The sequence below is a fragment of the Lycorma delicatula genome, chromosome 2, assembly GCF_047948215.1.
Source record: "Lycorma delicatula isolate Av1 chromosome 2, ASM4794821v1, whole genome shotgun sequence".
NCBI classification, from domain to species: domain Eukaryota; kingdom Metazoa; phylum Arthropoda; class Insecta; order Hemiptera; family Fulgoridae; genus Lycorma; species Lycorma delicatula.
Genome location: NC_134456.1, coordinates 3,726,417 through 3,754,241, shown reverse-complemented (window position 1 = coordinate 3,754,241; position 27,825 = coordinate 3,726,417). Strand labels below are relative to the sequence as shown.

Sequence of the window (27,825 nt, the reverse complement as noted above, 5' to 3'; positions counted from 1 at the left end):
AAGAGGATGCAAAAATTCTGCACATTTTTTTTGTTACATTTGTGGTGAGTTAATGGTGGAAAGGCAAAAAAACAATTTTTGTTAGACAAGTGTAGCTCATGTATTTCAGAGTGAAAATAGGAGATCTAGACAAAACTTGGGCATCCCCACTATGTTTGCTACACATGGTGGAAGTCCTTAGACGGAGGTCAAAGAGTGAGCAGGAAGAGTTCAGATTTGGAGTACCAATAGTGGTGCGACAGAAATGGAATCACACCAATGATTGTTACATTTGTTCCATTAGTGTTCACGGTTTCAATTTGAAAAATAAAAAAAGAATCATCTATCCAAATATGCCATCTGCTTTACACTAGATTCCTCATAGTCCAGACGTACCAGTACCAATTTCACCAGAAAATTTATCTGAAATAGACAGTTCCACAAGTGATTTAAATGAAGATTACATCAAGGAGTATGAACCCAGAGATAGCTGTACACCAGAGCTTTAGTCACATTTTGAAATAAACAATTTGGTTCGACATTTAAATCTGACCAAAGAAAATTCAGAATTGCTTGGTTCGAGATTTAAAGAGAACTTTCTAGCAGCTGGCACCTCATTCTCCTGCTTCAGGTACGGAGAAAAGGGTATTCTTCCATATTTTTCCAAAGAAGGAGAATTAGTCTTTTGCACTGATGTACGTAGACTTTTGACTCGATTTAACATTCCATACGAAAGGACTGATTGGAGACTGTTCACAGATTCGTCCAAAAGAAGCCTCAAAGTTGTTCTTCACAGTGGGAATACATATCCATCAATAGCTGTCGGACATTCTGTCCTTTTAAAAGATGGTTATGATAATTTGGAATTCGTTCTCGATTAAGTACAAAAATCATACATGGATATGTGTGGCAATCTCAAAATAATATCTACACTCATAGGACAGCAAGGATACATAGTTTTCTTGTTTTTTGTATGAATGGTATAGCAGAGACAGATAAAATCATTGGATAAGGAAAGATTGGTCAAAAGAGCTTCATTAGAACCTGGAACCAAACATATGCTCTAAAAAGCTCTCATATACCTGAATAAAGTTTTCCTTCCACCTCTGCATATTAAATTAGGCTTGATGAAGCAATTTGTCAAAGCCTTACCAAAAGGTGGTAAATGTTTTAAATACATCTGTGACAAATTTTCAGTCTTATTAACTGCCAAACTAAAAGAGGGTCCTGACATTAGAAAACTTCTCAAGGATTTTAATTTTGAGAAACAAATGGAAGTTGCAGAAAAAGAAGCCTGGGAAGTCTTTAAAGACGTAGTCTTTAAAGACCAAGTTTCTGGACAATAAGAAGATCCAAACTTCAAATCAATTGTTAACATTACGCTGCAGAAGTACAAAATTTAAGGCTGTTCCATGAGCTTTAAGGTTCATTTCCTAAATTCACATGTGAACTATTTTCCTGAAAATCTTGATTCCGTTATCAAAGAGATGAGCGAGAGATTTCATCAGGACATGAAAGAAATGGAAAGGAGGTATCAAGGAAAATGGGCTACTATTATGATGGCAGACTATTGCTGGACGTTACACCAAGATGAACTCTATCAGTATAGAAGCATAGAAGTAAAAGCGCGAACCAGAGGATAAGCCGTCCAAAGAAACATTGACCTGCCATTACGGGTGGGTGGTTTCCAAAGGCATGATGTACTTCATAGAAATTAATTAAAAAATGCACTACAATAGAAATTAGGCTTATTTTGTGGCAATTTTCATTGCCACAAAATAGCCCCCTGCCCACCTCTTCAGACCACCAGCTGTTTAGCTACAAGAATGCAAAGTATAAACCAAAAAAGTGAATATATTATATTTATTTATTATGAAAAAAATGTTTTGTATCTATTTTATTGTATCACATTTTCTCAATTTTTCAACTTTTTACAAATTTTAAATTTGCAAAAAATCCTGATGTGATGGAAAAATGCTAAAAAATACATAAGAATCAATTATCAAAAAATAAAAAACAGAATCATCACAGGCTTGTGACATTAGTTATGAGAAGATAACTTCTATTTGAACACACTTCTTTTGAAATTACTATTCACAAAAATTAAAATTAAAATTAACTGATAAACATTATACTAAATAATAAACTTTGTCACAAGTAGCTTGCATTTAAAATGCTTGTAAAGATGAAGTTATATGGTACTACACTTTGCAGAATTTACCAAATTTTTATAGTTATGAATTAGGGCTCAAACAAATTTACATCAAAATCAGTCAAACTTTCATAAAATTATAACAAATCTGATTGAGTAATTTTATAAATAAACAAGGCTTTATTACAATTTACTATGATAAAATTCCAGTATTAAAAAAAGTAAATCTTTAGTTTTATTTTCAAAAAATTAAAAAATAAAAAAAAAAATTACTAAATACATTTTAAAAATAAATTAATAAAAATACAATGAATAGAATTTAAAAAAAAACAGTAATATGATTTTCTGTAAAACAAATCTACAAGAAGTTGTAAAAAATGATCTGTATGAACAAAACTGTACAAGTACAAGTATAACACAACAAAAAAGAAACAACGAACTACACAACCAAACTCAATAATCCTTTCTCCATGCTAATACACAATAACAAAACCCTTACCGGTTGCTGAAAAAGAGTGGTAGAGAATAAAAGAATGACTTATATAATAAAAAAAAGCTCTTGACGCATAGGTGGGATCATGTGCTTGAAGCAATTCCCTCTCTATGAGGCCACTGTGGGGTCATCAGGACTGAATGTGTAAAAAATATTATCTTCTGGTAAATATCCCTCCTACTGTACAATCTGCAGAGGTGTACGGTTTTGAATCAGGTGATTTTTTTTGGTAGACTCTTTTATTGTTATACTTATATAACAAAGTGCTGTTCAAATACTATCACAATTTTAATAAAACTAATTAAAGCCATTGTTAAATAAGCCATGTTATACTCCATACTTAAACACACACTCTCAATTATTTACACCCAAGAATATATTATAAATTTCCAAACTGAATTCTTGATAAACGAGTTAAAAAACAAGAAATAGGGAAGCTGCTTCCTCCTACTTTTTATGCACCTATATACTACACTGTTACAATTGTGTTCATGCTAAGATCAGAACTTTTTCATAGTTGAAAAATGAAATTAATAGTTAATGAAAATTTTTTCATAGTTCAATTTTAATATAAAACATTTGTGTAACTTATGGTAGCTTTGTTGAAAGAAAACTAATAAAAACAATTGCATACACACACACTTGCTCTGCTGAGTTACTCGGTGCCCATACAGTGTTTCCTTATGTATTATATATTATTAACTTTTAAGATATTTTAATTTTATGATAAACAGTATAAAAATTTGTTTATTATTTTATAGAGCATGAAAATTGGTGTTAACTTGGAGAATTACTGAACAAAATTTACAAGTGTGTTTGATGTCAAACTATTACGAACACTAATTAAAAACACTTTTTGAAAATTTAGTTGTCTAAATAAAAATCTGTCAAAATTGCATATTTTGTTTATTTTAATTTATTCAATATTCTTTTGTTTGAGTCAATTGTTGAAAATTTAATTTTTTTAAATAAAATAATTTCTCTTCGTAAATCAATAAGAATGTGTAAATTTTTATTTGTTTTTTTATTACAGAATAGTTTTATGCAAGAAAAAATTATGTATATGTTCTCCTTTAACATTTTAGCTGCTGGGTTATATTTTATTATATTAAGTTCTTACTAATATTTTAAAAACTTCTCTTCTAAGGAAAACATAAATTAATTAGGAGTAGCAAAGGTTTTTAAAGGGCTTGGGTTTTCATGTCATATCAATTTGCTAGATTGATATATTATTTGAATTAATCTAGACTTTTTGTACTTATGACCTATTAATAATTCTGTTCAATGTTATTAAGAAACTCAAAATCGAGCTGCGGTGCTCTCTGGCTTGAAAAAAATGGTAATATGACTCAATAAAACATGGTTTATGTTTTGCATATGCTAATAATCCACACATCTTCTCAGTGTAGCATAAAATGGGTCTGGACTAAACAATTTTTAAAAATTATAAGCATATAAAAAATTACTGTTAATTGTTTTTAATTATTTCATTTTGTTTAGTTGTTTACTTGTAATTTTACTTAACACATACTTCTCACTGATCCTCAGTTATAAATCACACGTTTATAAATCTCTTTCTAAATCTGTTCTTCTGAACATCACACAGTTATAAATCTAAAAGGATCTGTTTAACGGTGTGATGAATAATTCATCTTTGAAGCAGAGTATTAGAGATTACTAAACATATATCAAATTGAATGAGAATATGTAGGAGACTAATCTAACATTTTTAAAGATCTTTTATGTTCCCTGGGAAACAAACTCCTATTTTAAAAAAACAGCATCTTCTATGTCAGTCCCTGATTTTATATAAAAATTAATTTATATCAAAGGAATCAATACAAAAATAATCCTTATGTAACTTGTAACATCATTAATATTATGTTTCTTGCAACTTAAAATATTTATAAGTAATGATTACTTTTTAGGAATCCATTCTATCATGTATTTATTACCTTTCGTGATGATGCATATATTTTAATCATTAACCAGTATTGTACAAATGGAAAACGGTACAAATTTCAGAGAATCTCAACACGGTTAGAGTTTTGTTTACATTAAAATTATAAAGAAAATATCATACCGACCACATAATTTTTATGCTATCAGCAGTTAATTTCTAATAGTACTATCAAAAAAAAGTTGAAATTTAATTTTCAACAATCATTCTTTAGTTACTATAAAACCAGTTTTTTTTAATATTAAAAAATAATTACTAGTTTCTGTGGCTATTTTTCCAAAACATATTTCATCATAAAGGATTTTTAAAATAACCGCAGTTGTAGTAACTGTCAAATTCACAATAGCTTTTACTTAAAGTATCATCGATGAAAGAAATCATTTTCTTTTAAGATTCACAACAATGCTGATATACAAAAAAAGTCATTACTACTCTCAGTATAATCATAAAAATGGTATAATAATTGGTTTGTTCCATACTCATTTTAAAACAAGGGGGAAATTTACCAATGTTTTCCACAACTATCACATTTTAAAGTTTTGTTTGAATTAGAGAAGGCATGTAAACTGATATCCATGGTATGGCAAAAACATTTTTTGTTGCACATCAACATGTTTATGCCGATGAGGTATTTGTAGCAATACATAAATGTACAGATAAAACTAAAAACCTCTGTTTATTTGAAATTAAAAGGAGATTGCTACCCGGTATATGATTACAGAGAAATAACTTAAAATAAAATGCTTGACTGTATATCAAGCCACTTCCATTATAAACGTTACTAAAGTGAAAGGTAATAGTAGAATTTACTCTCTCAGTTTATGTTACCGTTAATTTGGTGAAGATTAAATTCATTAATAAATTTCACTGCAATAAGAAATTAAAAATTATAAATCATGAAATCAGTATTTTTTTTCATCACAAGAATAATGGGGGGGGGGGGCGGCTTTGTCTTTATAAGTGAAAGAATAAGACCATAAGGAATATGAAGAACTAATCTATGAAAAGCCTATATAAAATTATATAAAAAGTGAAGCTGAACTTATATAATCAAGAACGCAACAAGAGATATGCTTCCTGTATTCTACTACCATTCTGCTGGTACATTTTTACTCCAAGTTTTCAGTAATTTTTCCATGATTAATTGCAGCTAATGTAAAAAAAAATTAGCAATTCAACATGGCAATTATAGTTTGTGTGAAGCATAATTCTAAAAATTACTCTAAAGATGCGCTTACAAATTCAGCAACAGAAAATAGAGTTTGTTAATGAAAGCGATGGCAGTAAAATTATAAAATCAAAATTTTATGTTGATACAGATGCGCTAAGGTCAGTAACAAATGTCGGATTGATAAAACATCTCAAATGTATTTTACAATACAACAGTAAGTAGTTTTCAAACCAAAAGAGGTAACTGGAAAACCATACAACAACTGATAGTTATATGGCAAAAATTGAGGATTGTGAAAAACAGTATGTGCCAAAAAAAATTTGTTGTTTTTTCACTGAAATTATTCTACGTAATGATGGCAGTTCATTAGAAAATTGAATGTGTGCCAAAATATCTTGTACTTTAAGCAGAAAGTGCTAGAGAACAGCGTGTACAACTCCAGTTGAATTTCTGGAGATAGTATAACTGCCGAGTAGCCATTGAGGTTTAGTGTGGAGTACTTTTGACTAGTTAGCGTAAAGTGAGTTGTTTTGGTTACTGAAATAGAATGGAAAAAAAAAATATTACTGTAAGAAAAAAAATCATCTATTAATAAAAATGTAAATTACAGGGAAAGCCTTATTCAACTGCAAAGAGTAAACAGAAACCAAGAAAAGCAGCACCTCCTGCTGAAGTAAGTACATTTCTTTGTTAACCTAAAATGTATTATACACATTCCTGTTTACTATTACATACTACTTAATATGCTACTTATTAGCAAATAATTTAATTTTATTGTTTGATCTTTGCAGTTACCTTAAATTAAATTAAAAAATAAAATGTAAAAAGTTTATTCTTTAATTTTGCATTTACTTACATATTTATGTAAAATAATCCACATTATCACAGGTTAATTTTTTTTAATTTTCAGGTCGCTTGTAAGTGTAAATACAAATGTAAAGAACTGTCAAAGGAAGTGAAGGAAATGCTATTTCTGGAACTATACAAATTATCAGATGAACACCAAGGTACTTATTTGATGAATCGTACTGAAATCATACCCCAGTTTCTAGCAGAGACATGGTACATACAATGATCCAAGCGAAAGTAAGCGGCAATCGACAATAACTTATACTGTTCCTACAGGTTCTGGACATTGTACAAAATCATTTAAAGAAATTTTCAGCCTCAACAAAGGAGTAAATTGCAAACACTTAATCATAAAAAGAAAATTGGGAATACTTCATACAATGATAACAGAGGAAAAAATCTTAACTCTCACAAACATATACTTAAATTCACTAAAGAAGACTGTAAACTTGTTTGTGAGCATATTGATAGGTTCCCTCGACAGGAAAGCCACTATGGAAAAAGTAAAAGCACAAAACAGTGTCTTAGTACTGATTGAAATTATTATAGGATGTACTGTGCATTTAAAGATCAACATGCATTTAAGAAGCGCTACTGTAAGCTGTCATTTGGAATCTCAAAAACAGATGCATGTAGTCTGTGACAGATACACTACAAAAATAAAGGGAGTAAATAGTTGCTGAACAGTTTACCCTTAGATCTCGACTAACTTTACATCAAAGAAAGGCTACAAAAGTCTTAGATCTGATGAACAGAAGTATGAATGAATCACAGTTACTGCAAAGTGATGTTTGCTGTATTTCAACGGACTTGCAGCAGGTATTATTTTTCCCTACATTGACTGACAGCAACATGTTTTACATGCGCCAACTTTCTTACTACAACTTATGCATCTATGTTGGCGTCTCTGGGAATTACTTATATGTGTATGTGAAATGAGGGAATTTCTGGTAGTGAAGGCAATGATATTTTTTTATACTTTTTTCAATCACAATTTTCTGTGAAGAAAAAGCTTGAGGCAGAGTGACAGCTGTGTCAGGCAAAATAAAGAATTGAATGCTAGTGATGGCTGTTATCTATTTAGTAACTAAAGGGTACTTTAAAAGCATCGACATAAATTTTCTCACGTCTGATCAGTTATCATGTGATAGAGACTTTGGTCTCATAGAGAAAAGGAAACTAAGTGTGATATCCAATGAAGTACAAGAAGTTGTGAGATCAACTAAAATAAATTCACCTTTTTAAAGAAAAAAAGAAGACTTTTTTGGAGTTGTTGCTGATTCTCATATAAATTTAAAATTTCAAATCACCAAAATATTGTGGATACATGTTTCTAAAGGGCAACTTCCTAAAAGTTTAACAAGGTATTCAATGAATTAGAAGACTGGACAATACAATCTGTATTAAAAAAAAAAAAGTTATAGACATATTGCCAGTTAAGATAAACTTCCGGCATTAAATACATAAAATAAAATTATTAATGAAAATATCTATCAATGCTGGATTACACGGATGAAAAAAATCATGATTTTTATCAAGATTTATGTAAATAAAGTATTCATTTCTAAGAATAAATTTTCTAACTTTCTTTTGAAGATTCTTTTACAATACTACTGTGTTTCATTTTGTTAGGTTTTAACAGTTTCTGTAATTTTTTTTTAAAGTTTTTTTACTTCTTTTTCTTGTATATTATAAACTTTAGGACAGGTTAGAGATCTTTTAATAATAGATATGATGATCATTTTTTTTTTTTAATATTGTAATCTGAATGTTTTTCTTGATTTCCTACACTGCAGAAAATGGACTTCTGTAAAAATGGACATTTCAGTAAAAAATAGTTTAAAGTTGTACCGTTACAAAGACTTGTAAAATAAATTCCTTATTTTTGTGACTATTAATAATAAAAAAAAAACTACCCAATATAAAAAAAGGTATTGTTTTCTACAAAAGCTCCTCAATTAGAATCTGCATATTTGATATCAAAACTTTCTCAATTTTCCCAACTTGAATTTCCTTTCAGACTGAGTAATTTAAAAAAAGATATACATATGGCAGTAAAGGATAAGAATAAACAAAACATGTGAGACTTATCTGTAACAAATTCAATATTTAATTACTTATAATAGATTACATCAACTGCAACCAAACAAATAACCGTATCTTACAGTAACATTAAATGCTACGATGTAGCAGTAAAATTTTACAGATCATCTACAACAAAAAATAATATATAAAGTATAACTTTACATCAATAATAGGCAAATTTTTCCAAAATCATGAGTAATAAAAACATCTTAAACTATTCATTTCATTTATAATATTAAATGAAATTATATACTTAGCGATAGTATGCTAGTGATACTAAAAAACTTATTAGTTAATAATCCAATATTTTCAGATAAATCTTTTTTTCCATTTCACTAAACAAGTCATTTGATAATTTAAAAATAACTTTATTAGCTGAATACAATAATAAACAAAAGGATAAATAAAAATATACACTGTACTACAAGACATTTTCAGAATACAGATTTGCATACCTAATTTTAAATATTAACAAGATATCTCTACTATATGGTTACAAGGAGGAAGATGCCAACAAAAGATAACAAAAAGTAAAGACAAAAAAGGCAAACATCATAAAATTATGATTTTAAGACATTTGTCCTCGTTTAGTATCAGAAGGTTGTTCTTCTAAATCGTCTGCAACTTTTTTCCCAATAACTTCACTGTTAGTAATGCCAGTGCACAGTGCCGATCTTACGCTGTTTAGTAAATCTTGTGGTTCCTCCACACAAACCTTGCTACCTGAAAAAATGCATAACAAAACTGACATGTTGCATTTTTAATATAAAAATTGCATATAAAATACATACATTAATATTAAAATATGAAATAACAAGTACCACAGCCAATTGACCGGCTAATGTTTCTGGTACACATAGGAAACTAAATGAGATGATGGCCTTTGAAAGGTATAATATTCAACAACACTTAAGAAGAAAAATGTAATTTATTTTTGCATAAAAAATTGCACAAAAATTGGAGGGGAAATTATTTACAATAGGTTTTTTTGTATTAAAAAAAAAATCAACATGTAAACAAACATTTTTTCAATCTTTTCATATGCAAGTTATTTTGGTTGTCAAAAGTCCGAACTTCAAGGACCACAAAAACTTTGAGGCTACCACTACTAACTTAGATTTCATTTATCTACTCTAAATATTAATAAATTTAATGGTTCAAATTTATGTTAATGTGTTAAGTTTATTTATTTTAAACTTATTTTAATTTAAATGAACTGTTATTTAAAAATAAAAATCTTTATTTTGGAAAACAAATAGAATGAAAAATATCAGAAGCATGTTAAAAAATAATTTTCTTTATAATGCATATAACAAATGCACGGTTAATCAGTGAATTGATCTACTTCACGGTAAACTATACACACAAGTTACCTACATGAACCATTTATTTCTCCATATCTTTGTCATTTTCAGGTACTTTTCACACCACCAATTAACTTCACTTATATGCTGGCTTCCAAGTATTCACCAGAGTAAAGAGTTGACAGTCACAGCATCCAGAGCAGATAATGTGTTGTAAAACTGAACGCATCGTTCATGAATATCCCATGTTATTGGTTCTGGGTTGGTTTCCAAAATTTCTTCAGCACTTAATATGTTTCATAAACACACATATTCTCATCTACTCATTTTAAACTAGTTTCAGTTTTCATAAATTCTATATGTGAAATTCCTTTGTGGTTAAAAGATATTGTAGTTATTATTTTTTTGTTTTGGTAGGGTCAATCCAAATTTCTAACAGCAATGTCACTTATAACATCAATGCTGTAAACACAATGTAATCATCAATAGTCTCGATTGTATCATAATTAATTTAAGAAATGAGCCAGGTTCATCAACTGCTGCTTTACAAACATTTAACAGAATGGATGGCATAACGAGATTATACTTTTTTTTTAAGACAGCCATATGCTTCTTGATGTACTGAAGAACATAACGAATAAGATTTATTACCAGTGATTTTATTGTTTTATTTTTCAGGTTATCAGAAATTATGTAGTGTTTAATCATCCTCATATTTTTATTTTTTTTAATCTAAAACCAATAAAATAATTTGATTAAAAACCAATCTTGCTAAATATTTTGAAAAATTTTAACATGATTAAATTCATCACATAAACTAGAAGCTTGTGCTTCTACAATTTAGAAAAACATAAAACTCCACAAATATATCAATATTTATCCTGTAGGTAAACAATTACACTAAATTAAGTTTGTAAAATCATTAAATACAGAACTATTTCCTAATATGCAAAGGAAATTGTTACAATTTGTATAAAATGATTAAACTATTCTTATAATCTATAACACAGACAATCACAACAAAATTACTGCACGAAATCAAAGAAGTCTGTTTCAAACAGGCGTTACATACTAATCACTTGACAATTCCAAGAAAAACAGTTAATAATAAATAAAACAGTAATTATTTAATACAATCTTATTTAAAACTATAAGTTTTTGAAATGTTGAAGTAAAATATTAAAAATAATGTATTCATTAAAAATTTGGTTTAGTTTGTAATTTTAAAAGTTTACAGTTATAAAATGTTCATTGCTGATTCTCATGGAAAAACAGACTTTAAATAAAAAATTAACTAGTACAATTTAGCCGAGTTCTATGTAGTATTATTTAAACCGATGAAACTTCATTACTTTTCAGAATACTGAACCCTTCAAATTCTTTTTCCTTGGAGAGAGCAAAACAATTAACATTCAAAACTTTTCTCAGTCAAATAAAGGAGACAATCAGGTGAAGAAAAAGAAGATTGTTGACATATGCGCTAAACTCTACCAGTTCTATTATTATATTTATTCTTACATTTTACATATTAGAAAAGTTTTGTTTTATATTGAAGTTAAATTTTTTAATTATTTTAAGACAAAACTAGAAGAAATGGAGGGAGATAAATAGATACCAGTCTACTGCGATTACCATATTCAAATACAACTGACAGTGTTAATAGAGAATTATACAAAGGATAACAGTTTATAATCGATGGCTTCCAAAGGGTTAATAACGAAGGACATAACTGTATATAACATTTTTTGACCAAACTCTATACAACAAGATTTACAACACATAAACTGAGGTCACAAAGAAAAGATGAACAAACAACAGCAGGCTGTTGTCAGAATATTTCTGATTAAACAATTTTGTTCATTTTAATTTAAAATTATTTCAGTATCTTACATCATAATATGTAGATAAACATATTATCTATAATTAAAAAAAACTCACAATTCTTTTAATGAAATAAATTGAAGCTATTCATCCGAAAATAGCTTTCTTTATCTTTGTCAAAAAACCTGTTTCCTGTTCATTGTCAGCTTCCGAGCCTGCCATTGGTTGTTCATTTAGAATTTTACTTCCTAGAACAAAGAAGAAAAAATCCCACCTTAGCTCTGTATCATTATTAGATTTCCAGTAACACCTCAAAACTTCTGTAATATTATTATTAAATTAATTTTTTTTTTTACATCACTGCAAAGCAGTAACCCAATCATTACTAACAAAACAGATATACCAGAAAAATAATTTTACATAATAACAAGTTCCTTACAAAAATGAAACGATCAGAAAATATATTATCACCATTAAACCCACATTTACAAGGATGAATTAAATAGTCATATATTTTATAAATTAGATACATATTGCCAAAATACAGCTGTATGGAAAAATTTATCAACCGTAAACAAAATTAGAGCTATCTTCAAAGAAAAGCTATTACATGTCAGATTAAAAAATTTTATTTAATAAGCGAGCTGGATCTTATCGCACTCATAGAAATTGGGAATTAGTCATCTGAAATTTACATTACAGATGGACTAATATTTATTAGAAAGAAAGAAAGAGAATCATTCAAGAACAGTTTTACAAAAAAAAAAAATGAAAATCTACTACTAATTAGACGGACATTTTAATTGCCAAACAATAATTTGCAGTACAAAAAATTAATTAAAACTAAATATAAATCTTATAAAAAGATCTAAAAATAATTAAAGTAAAAAAAAATCTCCTGGAATTTCTACTTATTTTTTTTTTCACAGAAAACCTAGAAATAAAAGCTAAAAGTCAATTCCAGTATTTTTTATAAGTTTGGTAGAGACAAATTTTTCACTCTCTTTGGCACTGCTCACATACTGGAAAACTATAAACCTTCCCTCTTATTAGGGAAGATTATGTAGGGGTTTTAAGTTGTATCTTGGATAAGCCAATACAGTCATATGTATAAGTACAATGATGTTTAAATGTGCTGCTGCTTGTCTTCACTGGTAAATACGTTAAATAAGTATAAATCAATTTTATTTAGAAAAGCACAAACGTTTTGTATAAATTGGTTTCAACAGTGTGTCAATACAGTGTTTAACAATTGTCATACAAGAATTTAACAATTGTCATACAAGAATTTAACAATTGTCATACAAGAATTTAACAATTGTCATACAAGAATTTAACAATATTTTATCATGCATGTGTGTGTGTATACACATACACATACTTAATTAGTATATGTATGTGCGCGTGCACACACACACACACACACACACACACACACACACACACACACACACACACACACACACACACACACACACACACACACACACACACACACACACACACACACACACAATACAATACATAAACATACAATATAATAATATATACATATATGTTGTATATTTTATTTATTATATATATATATATATATTTCAGTCTTTTATAAATCTCTAAGTCTTTACATGTTTATAGTATGTTTTTTTAAAATTACCTATAAATTAAATTTTGATAAAATAATATAAGATGAAATGGTATTTCAAACTATCTTGATCCAATTAGAATTCTTTTAACACTAAAAATAGAAAAAACAAATCATTCTGTAATATGGCTGTCTGAAGACATCAATGTAAAATAAATTCTACAAAAAAAAAAATTATAAACGCAAGGAAATTATAAAACAATGGTCATGGTTCTGATATAATTTTTTCCCCTGAAAATCAACATATTCCATTGAAATGTTCTTTATCATAACCTTAACAAGCTAATTTTTTTATAAGAAAAAGTTCTGATGAAAAGTGAGGGTATAGTAGACATTTGAAGAAATTTATGTCGGTTAAATCATACAGCAATGAAAATTTCAGTAGGCAGAATGATCTTCCACACATAAATTAACCTATAATTTTGAACTAATCAGATTTTTCCATTTTTGCATGTACTATTAATTTGTTGAGGTAATAGAAATGAAGTATGTTTTTTTACAAGAACCGCTTTGATACAATAAACAAGCAAATTTTATTGAAAGAATTTATCCTTCAATTTAACCTGAAAGCCTGGATCTTAACCTACAATTCTACATAATCCCGACCTAGATTTAGGCACTTATAATATAGTGTGATTAGCTTCTGCAATCCAGCTTCATAGAAATCTGCTGCCTGAAAAGTTAACCATCGCTGAATGGCTGTTGTTCTTGATGTTGCTGTCACCGTTACCAAGGCACAGACCACCAAGGTGCTGCTTTAAATGCAGGAACAAGTGGTAGTCACTGGCTTAGTACTGTATGGTGGGAAATCAATTTGATTTGAAGCTATGTGCGAGAGGGGGGATTACAAATCCCTCCTCCAACTTGAGGATGTGCTTTTTCTATTTGTGTCTATTTCATGTGATTAGAACATTGATGGCAGCCTCGCAATCCCCCCAAACCCTTCCAGGATAAACATATGTCTGGATGATTTTAAAATTAAAGATTTTTCAAAGAACAGTCTTCATTTCAGCTTCTAATTTCACGAAAGTGTTAACAAAAGGCGACTGCCACTCCCCAACACTCGTGAACATGATGTAAATAATACTCTAAGATCCAAACTTCTTTTTTCACCTCAAGAAGACAAATGAGAGCAACGAATGAGGTAGAAAAGCCCAGCAGTCGTCAGCCAGAAGAGAGAAGTGGCCTGCCCATGATGCCCATTTCAGGGCCACAGGACAATACAAGGTTTATGGTCTGTAATTTATTTACAGCTGGTTTATGGAAAGGCAGGCTTAAGAAGAAAAGAACAAAGAATGATAAGAGGCCCACCGACACGGGCTGGAGTTCGGCTGACCGAGCTCAGCTGAGATGTAGCAGCATGACAGCCAGAGGGAAGAAAGTCCTGTAACTTCACCTCACCAATCACCCAACATCCTTTCCAAAACTTACAATTTTGTACCGATCCGTACATGTGACCTCCCTTTGGAGAGAGGAACGGATTGCTTCCTCCAAACACTAGGGCCCCGAAAGGCATATTCCTGTTAGGCCGGAAGATGCTAGCACTGAAAGGACTTCAAGGGAATGAAGTGGAATCACGCAGGGAGAACAAAGCTTATATGCACCTAGTTTTCATTTTTGTATTTTATGAGAAAATTCAAAGCACTGTCACCCCCTCTGTGCCATATTGTGTATGTACAGCCTTCTTTAAATGCCCTAACCCATTTTTCCCCATTCCATCAAACACAGCATTATCCCCATATACTTCACTAACTAATCTGTCAATGAATTTTTGATGCTTTCATACCTCTTTGATTTAAGAAACAAATCACAAATGTATTTCACAATAGTGGCATTGTCTATAATTATAGGCATTTTAGGAAACTAAAAAGACCAACAATCAAGTTATGGCATCTGTAGCAAGCCAATAGATGTAGTTGAATAACTACAGTGCTAATGCATGTAAAGGCAACAGCTGCATTGCAGCAAACATATATCAAAATGGTATGTACTTAAAAAAAAAAAACTTACATCATAAAATCATCAATTTCTGATTAAAAGTTAAAAAAAAGGAGTTAATAGGTATGCAATGATTCCTTGCATCGAATTAACTTGATAGCCAACACAACAAATTACCATACCAGAAAACTTTGTATACACTGGCCTAATATCTGAAATTTTGTAGACAAATGGGTTCAATGATTTATGGCCAAGTTAATAAAATCTCCCGCCATCTTTCCATTTCGTTCCTTCTGTTTTGGATTGCATGACTCAGTTTAATCAGTCTCAAAATATGACTCATTATTTATCACTTCATCCCAAGGCAAAAAATCAACAACCAATGGCCCTTGTCTATCACAAAACACAGTGCACATGATTTTCAGGGCTGACATTGTTTGCTTGAATTTCACTTTCTTGGGAGATGTTGAGAGAATTAAGTTAAAGAAGTTTAAACTAGAATTCTATACAGAAGAATTGAGAGGAGAGTGGAAGAAGTGTTAGGAGAAGACCGATTTGGTTTCAGGAAAAGTATAGGGACAAGGGAAGCAATTTTAGGCCTCAGATTAATAGTAGAAGGAAGATTAAAGAAAAACAAACCGACATACTTGGCGTTTATAGATAACTTACACTGGAATAAAATGTTCAGCATTTTAAAAAAATTAGGGTTCAAATACAGAGATAGAAGAACAATTGCTAACATGTACAGGAACCAAACAGCAACAGTAACAATTGAAGAACATAAGAAAGAAGCTGTAATAAGAAAGGGAGTCCGACAAGGACGTTCTTTGTCACCGTTACTTTTTAATCTTTACATGGAACTAGCAGTTAATGATGTTAAAGAACAATTTAAATTCGGAGCAACAGTACAAGGTGAAAAGATAAAGATGCTACGATTTGCCGATGATATAGTAATTCTAGCCGAGAGTAAAAAGGATTTAGAAGAAACAATGAACGGCATAGATGAAGTCCTATGCAAGAACTATCGCGTGAAAATAAACAAGAACAAAACAAAAGTAATGAAATGTAGTAGAAATAACAAAGATGGACCGCTGAATGTGAAAATAGGAGGAGAAAAGATTATGGAGGTAGAAGAATTTTGTTATTTGGGAAGTAGAATTACTAAAGATGGACGAAGCAGGAGCGATATAAAATGCCAAATAGCACAAGCTAAACGAGCCTTCAGTAAGAAATATAATTTGTTTACATCAAAAGTTAATTTAAATGTCAGGAAAAGATTTTTGAAAGTGTATGTTTGGAGTGTCGCTTTATATGGAAGTGAAACTTGGACGATCGGAGTATCTGAGAAGAAAAGATTAGAAGCTTTTGAAATGCGGTGCTATAGGAGAATGTTAAAAATCAGACGGGTGGATAAAGTGACAAATGAAGAGGTATTGCGGCAAATAGATGAAGAAAGAAGCGTTTGGAAAAATATAGTTAAAAGAAGAGACAGACTTATAGGCCACATACTAAGGCATCCTGGAATAGTCGCCTTAATATTGGAAGGACAGGTAGAAGGAAAAAATTGTGTAGGCAGGCCACGTTTGGAATATGTAAAACAAATTGTTAGGGATGTAGGATGTAGAGGGTACACTGAAATGAAACGACTAGCACTAGATAGGGAATCTTGGATAGCTGCATCAAACCAGTCAAAAGACTGATTAGAAAAAAAAAAGGGAGATGTTGAGTGTCTCCATTTCATGGACTCAATTTTGATTCTTGTGTAATGTTAGAACCCATGTCTCGTCGCCAGTAGCAATTTGGCTTAAAAACAGATAGTTTTCATTTTTGTATTTTATGAGAAAATTCAAAGCACTGTCACCCCCTCTGTGCCATATTGTGTATGTACAGCCTTCTTTAAATGCCCTAACCCATTTTTCCCCATTCCATCAAACACAGCATTATCCCCATATACTTCACTAATCTGTCAATGAATTTTGGATGCTTTCATACCTCTTTGATTTAAGAAACAAATCACAAATGTATTTCACAATCAGTGGCATTGTCTATAATCATAGGCATTTTAGGAAACTAAAAAGACCAACAATCAAGTTATGGCATCTGTAGCAAGCCAATAGATGTAGTTGAATAACTACAGTGCTAATGCATATAAAGGCAACAGCTGCATTGCAGCAAACATATATCAAAATGGTATGTACTTAAAAAAAAAAACTTACATCATAAAATCATCAATTTCTGATTAAAAGTTAAAAAAAAGGAGTTAATAGGTATGCAATGATTCCTTGCATCGAATTAACTTGATAGCCAACACAACAAATTACCATACCAGAAAACTTTGTATACACTGGCCTAATATCTGAAATTTTGTAGACAAATGGGTTCAATGATTTATGGCCAAGTTAATAAAATCTCCCGCCATCTTTCCATTTCGTTCCTTCTGTTTTGGATTGCATGACTCAGTTTAATCAGTCTCAAAATATGACTCATTATTTATCACTTCATCCCAAGGCAAAAAATCAACAACCAATGGCCCTTGTCTATCACAAAACACAGTGCACATGATTTTCAGGGCTGACATTGTTTGCTTGAATTTCACTTTCTTGGGAGATGTTGAGAGAATTAAGTTAAAGAAGTTTAAACTAGAATTCTATACAGAAGAATTGAGAGGAGAGTGGAAGAAGTGTTAGGAGAAGACCGATTTGGTTTCAGGAAAAGTATAGGGACAAGGGAAGCAATTTTAGGCCTCAGATTAATAGTAGAAGGAAGATTAAAGAAAAACAAACCGACATACTTGGCGTTTATAGATAACTTACACTGGAATAAAATGTTCAGCATTTTAAAAAAATTAGGGTTCAAATACAGAGATAGAAGAACAATTGCTAACATGTACAGGAACCAAACAGCAACAGTAACAATTGAAGAACATAAGAAAGAAGCTGTAATAAGAAAGGGAGTCCGACAAGGACGTTCTTTGTCACCGTTACTTTTTAATCTTTACATGGAACTAGCAGTTAATGATGTTAAAGAACAATTTAAATTCGGAGCAACAGTACAAGGTGAAAAGATAAAGATGCTACGATTTGCCGATGATATAGTAATTCTAGCCGAGAGTAAAAAGGATTTAGAAGAAACAATGAACGGCATAGATGAAGTCCTATGCAAGAACTATCGCGTGAAAATAAACAAGAACAAAACAAAAGTAATGAAATGTAGTAGAAATAACAAAGATGGACCGCTGAATGTGAAAATAGGAGGAGAAAAGATTATGGAGGTAGAAGAATTTTGTTATTTGGGAAGTAGAATTACTAAAGATGGACGAAGCAGGAGCGATATAAAATGCCAAATAGCACAAGCTAAACGAGCCTTCAGTAAGAAATATAATTTGTTTACATCAAAAGTTAATTTAAATGTCAGGAAAAGATTTTTGAAAGTGTATGTTTGGAGTGTCGCTTTATATGGAAGTGAAACTTGGACGATCGGAGTATCTGAGAAGAAAAGATTAGAAGCTTTTGAAATGCGGTGCTATAGGAGAATGTTAAAAATCAGACGGGTGGATAAAGTGACAAATGAAGAGGTATTGCGGCAAATAGATGAAGAAAGAAGCGTTTGGAAAAATATAGTTAAAAGAAGAGACAGACTTATAGGCCACATACTAAGGCATCCTGGAATAGTCGCCTTAATATTGGAAGGACAGGTAGAAGGAAAAAATTGTGTAGGCAGGCCACGTTTGGAATATGTAAAACAAATTGTTAGGGATGTAGGATGTAGAGGGTACACTGAAATGAAACGACTAGCACTAGATAGGGAATCTTGGATAGCTGCATCAAACCAGTCAAAAGACTGATTAGAAAAAAAAAAGGGAGATGTTGAGTGTCTCCATTTCATGGACTCAATTTTGATTCTTGTGTAATGTTAGAACCCATGTCTCGTCGCCAGTAGCAATTTGGCTTAAAAACAGATAGTTTTCATTTTTGTATTTTATGAGAAAATTCAAAGCACTGTCACCCCCTCTGTGCCATATTGTGTATGTACAGCCTTCTTTAAATGCCCTAACCCATTTTTCCCCATTCCATCAAACACAGCATTATCCCCATATACTTCACTAATCTGTCAATGAATTTTGGATGCTTTCATACCTCTTTGATTTAAGAAACAAATCACAAATGTATTTCACAATCAGTGGCATTGTCTATAATCATAGGCATTTTAGGAAACTAAAAAGACCAACAATCAAGTTATGGCATCTGTAGCAAGCCAATAGATGTAGTTGAATAACTACAGTGCTAATGCATATAAAGGCAACAGCTGCATTGCAGCAAACATATATCAAAATGGTATGTACTTAAAAAAAAAAACTTACATCATAAAATCATCAATTTCTGATTAAAAGTTAAAAAAAAGGAGTTAATAGGTATGCAATGATTCCTTGCATCGAATTAACTTGATAGCCAACACAACAAATTACCATACCAGAAAACTTTGTATACACTGGCCTAATATCTGAAATTTTGTAGACAAATGGGTTCAATGATTTATGGCCAAGTTAATAAAATCTCCCGCCATCTTTCCATTTCGTTCCTTCTGTTTTGGATTGCATGACTCAGTTTAATCAGTCTCAAAATATGACTCATTATTTATCACTTCATCCCAAGGCAAAAAATCAACAACCAATGGCCCTTGTCTATCACAAAACACAGTGCACATGATTTTCAGGGCTGACATTGTTTGCTTGAATTTCACTTTCTTGGGAGATGTTGAGAGAATTAAGTTAAAGAAGTTTAAACTAGAATTCTATACAGAAGAATTGAGAGGAGAGTGGAAGAAGTGTTAGGAGAAGACCGATTTGGTTTCAGGAAAAGTATAGGGACAAGGGAAGCAATTTTAGGCCTCAGATTAATAGTAGAAGGAAGATTAAAGAAAAACAAACCGACATACTTGGCGTTTATAGATAACTTACACTGGAATAAAATGTTCAGCATTTTAAAAAAATTAGGGTTCAAATACAGAGATAGAAGAACAATTGCTAACATGTACAGGAACCAAACAGCAACAGTAACAATTGAAGAACATAAGAAAGAAGCTGTAATAAGAAAGGGAGTCCGACAAGGACGTTCTTTGTCACCGTTACTTTTTAATCTTTACATGGAACTAGCAGTTAATGATGTTAAAGAACAATTTAAATTCGGAGCAACAGTACAAGGTGAAAAGATAAAGATGCTACGATTTGCCGATGATATAGTAATTCTAGCCGAGAGTAAAAAGGATTTAGAAGAAACAATGAACGGCATAGATGAAGTCCTATGCAAGAACTATCGCGTGAAAATAAACAAGAACAAAACAAAAGTAATGAAATGTAGTAGAAATAACAAAGATGGACCGCTGAATGTGAAAATAGGAGGAGAAAAGATTATGGAGGTAGAAGAATTTTGTTATTTGGGAAGTAGAATTACTAAAGATGGACGAAGCAGGAGCGATATAAAATGCCAAATAGCACAAGCTAAACGAGCCTTCAGTAAGAAATATAATTTGTTTACATCAAAAGTTAATTTAAATGTCAGGAAAAGATTTTTGAAAGTGTATGTTTGGAGTGTCGCTTTATATGGAAGTGAAACTTGGACGATCGGAGTATCTGAGAAGAAAAGATTAGAAGCTTTTGAAATGCGGTGCTATAGGAGAATGTTAAAAATCAGACGGGTGGATAAAGTGACAAATGAAGAGGTATTGCGGCAAATAGATGAAGAAAGAAGCGTTTGGAAAAATATAGTTAAAAGAAGAGACAGACTTATAGGCCACATACTAAGGCATCCTGGAATAGTCGCCTTAATATTGGAAGGACAGGTAGAAGGAAAAAATTGTGTAGGCAGGCCACGTTTGGAATATGTAAAACAAATTGTTAGGGATGTAGGATGTAGAGGGTACACTGAAATGAAACGACTAGCACTAGATAGGGAATCTTGGATAGCTGCATCAAACCAGTCAAAAGACTGATTAGAAAAAAAAAAGGGAGATGTTGAGTGTCTCCATTTCATGGACTCAATTTTGATTCTTGTGTAATGTTAGAACCCATGTCTCGTCGCCAGTAGCAATTTGGCTTAAAAACAGATAGTTTTCATTTTTGTATTTTATGAGAAAATTCAAAGCACTGTCACCCCCTCTGTGCCATATTGTGTATGTACAGCCTTCTTTAAATGCCCTAACCCATTTTTCCCCATTCCATCAAACACAGCATTATCCCCATATACTTCACTAATCTGTCAATGAATTTTGGATGCTTTCATACCTCTTTGATTTAAGAAACAAATCACAAATGTATTTCACAATCAGTGGCATTGTCTATAATCATAGGCATTTTAGGAAACTAAAAAGACCAACAATCAAGTTATGGCATCTGTAGCAAGCCAATAGATGTAGTTGAATAACTACAGTGCTAATGCATATAAAGGCAACAGCTGCATTGCAGCAAACATATATCAAAATGGTATGTACTTAAAAAAAAAAAACTTACATCATAAAATCATCAATTTCTGATTAAAAGTTAAAAAAAAGGAGTTAATAGGTATGCAATGATTCCTTGCATCGAATTAACTTGATAGCCAACACAACAAATTACCATACCAGAAAACTTTGTATACACTGGCCTAATATCTGAAATTTTGTAGACAAATGGGTTCAATGATTTATGGCCACTTCAAAATTTATTCTTACGAAAATAATTGTAATTTAACTTATATATGGCACATTTTTCCAAATTCAGATGATACAAAAATCACTTGTGAGCAACATTTTTTTGAAAATCATAAAATAATTTATTTGAAACCAAAATTTGAATAATGTCCATAAAATAGTGAATAAACAAAAATTAGATAGTGGGAAACTTACTTTAGAAAAGATAAAATATAATAACATTCATCTTCCTCTACTACAGGTAAGAGAGATATTGCACTGTTTCCCAAAGAAAGTAGAAAATTGATTTATAGTTGTATACTATTTGCACACTTTCTTAGACTATGATGCATTTCGTAAAGCATCAGAAGTGCAAATGAAACTAGAATGAGTTGGTTTTTCTGAGAATAATGATGTTCAACGTGCAGATAATCCTTCAGAAAGTCAGGAAAAATTGGAAGGATGAATATCAATGGCATTTCAGCCATCGGCAGCTTCTTCAATAAATGAAGTTAAAAATTCACAAACTAATCATCAATGGAGTTCTGAAAAGCCACCTGGTAGAGCTGAACTTAGTTTGAAACCAGGTTTCATGTTAATGCACAGTGTAGTACTACTGACGAAAAAAATTATTTGAAGTGTTCATATTTATAAATCCCTTATAGAAAGAAATGGAAAATAAATTTCTTACAAAATAACTTAACCATTTTTTTCTCTGAAATATTCGTCTACCTACAAGATACCAAATAATTTTTCAATATGATTGAACACCCACACATCTTTAAGAGGTTAGAAATAAATAATAAAGAGCTGAATTAATTAATTAGAAATGGTGGATCAATTAACTGGTCTTAAATGTTACCTGACCTACACCAGGATTTCTTGTGAGGTATATCAAAACTTCAAAAACAAACAAAAACATTAATACAAGCGAACGTGGTGATGATATAATACAATATTGTATATCCGGATCTTGCAATTCCTGAGAGTCATATTTTAAAATGTACACTATCAGCTTAAATACCCAGTCTAGCATGTACTGTACAGACTATAGTCTATTGAATGAGCAACATTTGATATAATTTTTTTTTACATTAATGCTTGCTATGTACATGAAGCAAGCAGCTAACTTATAACTGCATAAGGCAAACTAACTGCTCAGCACAAATCAATTTCTCATGAAATAAGGTTAATTTACATTTTCTGCTAATAGTTTGTGTAACAAAAATACTAAAATGACTAAGCTCAAACTATTATTATGTAACATGAAAATTAACATTTTTATAACAATAAATTTATTCCTTTCTCTGGTTAAGCTACACTGCGGTTATTAATCACCTCATACATAAATAATTCTCAAGCTTGTGTTAGCAAATATATTTCAGTATAATTAATAATGGTGTTTTTTTCTCTTTTTTTGGCAGCTTAGAATAATTACAGTTAATATAGGTATTTAAATTTTATATACATTTTTAATTATTTTTAAAGTTCTTTAAGTTTATTTTATAAAAGTTAAAGCCAGATGCAAAATACTCCATATCCAAACTCTAAAATGATGGTGCAAATAGCAGGTTATGAAGACTTCTTCTCTACCACTTGAAACTGAAGCCCATGGAACTTGTACAGATGGATATGAAGAACTGGACTGCATATCATAATACAATATTGAAAATTTAAAAATGTAAAAAAGGGAAAAACTGAACAGGAATACAAAAAACTAATAATGTTAGATTAATTCAAAATTGGAAAATGATACCAATGAAAGTGATATAATCTTCAGATGAAGAGCAGGGTTTTGAAATGGCTAAACCATTATTTGATAATAAAAAATAATTAGTAAAAAATTACTACATTTAAGGATGAAAATAAGATTAAAAACTGTAGTGTAAACCATCATAAAATTAGATGTTACCAATGCAGCTTCATTTGTAGATCAGAGTTAGTTTTTAAATAAGTTGCAAAATTTTAAAACTGCATGTGCAGTTTTTAAATTTTGCAACTTCGTACTCCCCCCCCCCAAACACACACACTAGAACTAATGATATAAAAAATAATATATATTTATATATTTATTGAAGTTAATTTAAGATTCATATTATTTCTCTGTTATGTTAAATTATATTTTAAATACTATTAATATAACACCACCTAGTACAGAATTTTGAGATAAGATATAACTTGCATTCATTTTATGAAGAAAGTACTTTTGCAAGATCCTGCAATATTTAGACACCAATAACATCGCAAACATTATTAAAACTTACAATAAATAAATTTAAACCAGAGTACAAACCTAAAATATTATAAAAAAAATTAAGTAAATGATTATTGGAAATTTATAATTAAAGTATAACGACTGTGATGGAATATAGGAAAAACAAATAGATCCTTTAAAACTAGATTTCTTGAACATTATAGAAATGAAAAAAATAAAATAAATTATGTTTATCTAATACGGTAGACCATCATATACACAATAAACATTCTATTTCTGATATCAACACAAATTTAGATATTAAAAATTAATAAAGATGACATAAAATTAAGTATATCACGAAAATATTACGTTCAAAAGTAAGGGCCAATGAGTTATAAATAGCAACTGACAACACTGATTGGTTTGCGCATACAAAGTAGCTTTAAATGGTCTGTTGGATATATAACTGTTGGATCAATCATTACAAGGGTCATTCAATAATTAAACAGACAAATATCTGTAAATGACAAAATAATGGTTTGCAGGCAAATAGCAAAAATGATTTATTACATAAATATAATTTTTTTGTCTACTTTTCCACATAATCCCCACCAACTTCTCTGGACTTGTCCCATCCTTCTATGAGTCTTATCCCTTCGATGAAGAATTCTTATCTTGATCTTGCAGCCAGTTTTGTATTTTTTCTTTATCTCTTCGTTGTTGTTGAACTGATACCACGCAAAGGTTCTTTCATCAGACCAAACAAAAAAAATCCTAAAAGACAAGGTCAGGGCTATAAGGAGGATGAGGTAGAAACTTCCAACCCACTTTGCTAATAGTTTTCAGTATCAGTTGTGTCATATGAGATAGAGCATTATCTAGAAGAAGCACGTCTTTCCTCTGTCATCCTGGACATTTCCTCTTCAATCATGGCTGAGTAGTACAGGCTGTGGTAGCGCGTTGCTCCTCCAAATAATCACAGAAAATCAGACCATAGGCACTCCTAAATATGGTTAATGTGACCTTACCAGCCGTGTTGTGTTTGGAATTTCTTACAGACAGGTGATGCTTTGATGCTTAGACTCCGGCTCAAAATGATATATCCAAGATTCATCACAGGTTAAAATCCAGTCCAAAAATATGTCATCTCTCAGCTTTGTGATGAACGGTAAGCTCTCTGGGAACATACCTCGCACAAGTTTTATGGTAGTTCAGTTTGTTTTGAAAAATGGAATGAGTTGGGCCAACACCTGTGGGTAGGTGATTCAGTTCCTTTGACGACTATTAGTTTTCAGTCTTGCTTGAGACTAGAGATGTGTTTTGTTATTTTTAGTAATTGTTAAACCAATGGGAATGTTCGCATCGGTGGCATCCTAAGATGTTACATGCCGAGGTTTATAAGATGAAAACCCATCTGGTAAAACCCATCAGGGCTAGGTGCAGAGCGGGTGGTTGGAGGGTATCTTCCCCTAGGGGATCAAGATGTGCCAACACTTAACCAACATTTTTCAGCAATTTGTTCAACTGTAAGTTATCGGTCTTGGATACGTGAATCAATGCAAGAATCTAAAGCCGAGGTTGACACTGTTACTGGACAACCACAGCAGTGCTCATCAATCACGCTTTTGGACCACTTTTAAAATTTTCCACCCATCCATAAAAACTCGCACGGTTCATGCAGCTGCTGCCGTATTGTTTGTTCATCTGAGAGAATATTTCAGACGGTTTTACACTTTCCAAAAGTAAAAATCGGATCACAGAAGGCTGTTCTTCAAAGAACTTTCTTCGAGCAGACAGGCCATCATAACTAAGACTTTAAAGGTTCTGTTAATGTAAATATTAATCAAAGAGCTGACTAACACTCTTTGCAAGGCTGCCAACTAACAAAAGTTTCAATTGCCTGCTTTAAGCATTTCCTACACTAAAAATGTTTGTATGCTTAATTATTGAATGGCCCTTGCAGATTTTTAAATGCAAGAGAATATAATGCTGTTGAAATTGACCATAAATTGTGTGAAACATATGGGCTTACCGCAATGAATGAAGGAAAAGAAAGGTAATGGCGTCATGAGTTTAAGGAAGGCTCTTTTTATGTGTTAAAAACTTTTTCTCATTAATGTCAGCAGCACAAGACCATCTTTAATCATATGATACCCCACTTAGCAGTGAAATCAAACCAAAAAAACTCAATCTGTGTCAGTTAAACTTCCACACATAAAACTACCCACATTCAGCAGAAATTATGATGAATGGGTGTCATTTCATGATATGTTTATGTCATTCTTTCATTCTAAAGATATGTCAGAAATTCATAAATTTCATTACCTCCAATGGTTCTTTAAAGGGTGAAGAAGCTAAAATTTTATCATCTTTAGAAAGTTCAATAAAAAATTATGGGGTTGTTTGAAAACTTTTACAGGCCAGATATGGCAATAAAAGGTTCTTAATTAATAAACATCTAACTGCACTATTCAACCTCTCTAAAAATGATAAGAGAACATTTTTTGTCATTAAGAAAGCTTTTAGACACTGCATTCATCATCATCAGTCAAACGTTTTAAGAGTCACATGAAAACTGTAATCAGTACTAACAGTCTGACAATAGTTAGTTTACCTCTACTGACTCAAATTGAGGCATGTGTAAATTCCTAATCCTTAATTCCAATATCGACGACCCTTCTGATCTTCTTCCTCTAACACCAGCACATTTCCTAATAGATGATATCTTTACCAGTTTTCCAGAACCAAATTTGCAACCCTTTCCTTTTCCCGGTTAATCACCGGCAAAAAATTCAGCAACAAATGCAGCACTTCTGGTCTCGTTGGTCCAATGAATACCTAACAATCTTCAGCAACAATCAACATGGAAAACTCTACTCCAGATCTGCAAGACAATTTGGTCATCATCAAAGAGGACAACCTCCGTCCCTCCACTCTAATGGAAAATGGCTTGTGTCATCAATATACATCCTGGAAACTATGGAAAAGTGCATGTGGTGATACTTAAAACTTCGACCAGAACATTAAAAAATTAATTTCAAAAATATGTCCATTACCAAAATAATACATTCATTGTTACATAATTATATTCTTGTATTATGTCATATCTTCCTTTGTTTTTTTTTTTTAATTTTATATATTTAAAACGTATATGCACTCTCCTGTATTATTGACACTTATGTAATTCATTTTTTTTTTTGAAGGTGTTCCTTCAAGGTGGGAGGGGCATGTTGGATATTTTTCTGTATGTGCAGACATGTGATGCATGTCTGTGTTATGTAGTGGGGAGGAATTCTCCCACTTTCTTTTGTCATATGGTGTTGCTCACTCAGTTGGGTTCATGAAGTGGACATGATATCGGTCAGTTATGTTTTATCACAAGTTTTTCTTTTAGTGTACTGGTATTCAATTACGATCACTGTCAATCTAATACAATAAAGGTGTCATAATTTTTAGTTACAATCAAATTGTGTCATTTTATTGTACAGTCCACTTAACCATTTTATAATCAGCATCCAAAAATGAAGTGCTGAAAATTTCAGTGCAAAAGTGGGTACAATCTTAGTAGGAG

General features: G+C 31.2%; 1 protein-coding gene across 1 annotated transcript in view; it reads right to left on the bottom strand.

Moving 5' to 3' along the window:
- Positions 1-8,691: 8,691 nt before the first annotated feature.
- The window catches only part of LOC142320431 (dnaJ homolog l(2)tid, mitochondrial-like), a 106,410-nt gene continuing 87,276 nt past the window's right edge, over positions 8,692-27,825 (bottom strand). The window contains exon 8 of the mRNA XM_075358184.1: positions 8,692-9,412. Within this exon, the coding sequence (XP_075214299.1) occupies positions 9,258-9,412 (155 nt within the window). The 3' untranslated portion in view covers positions 8,692-9,257. The remainder of the gene's footprint in view (positions 9,413-27,825) is intronic.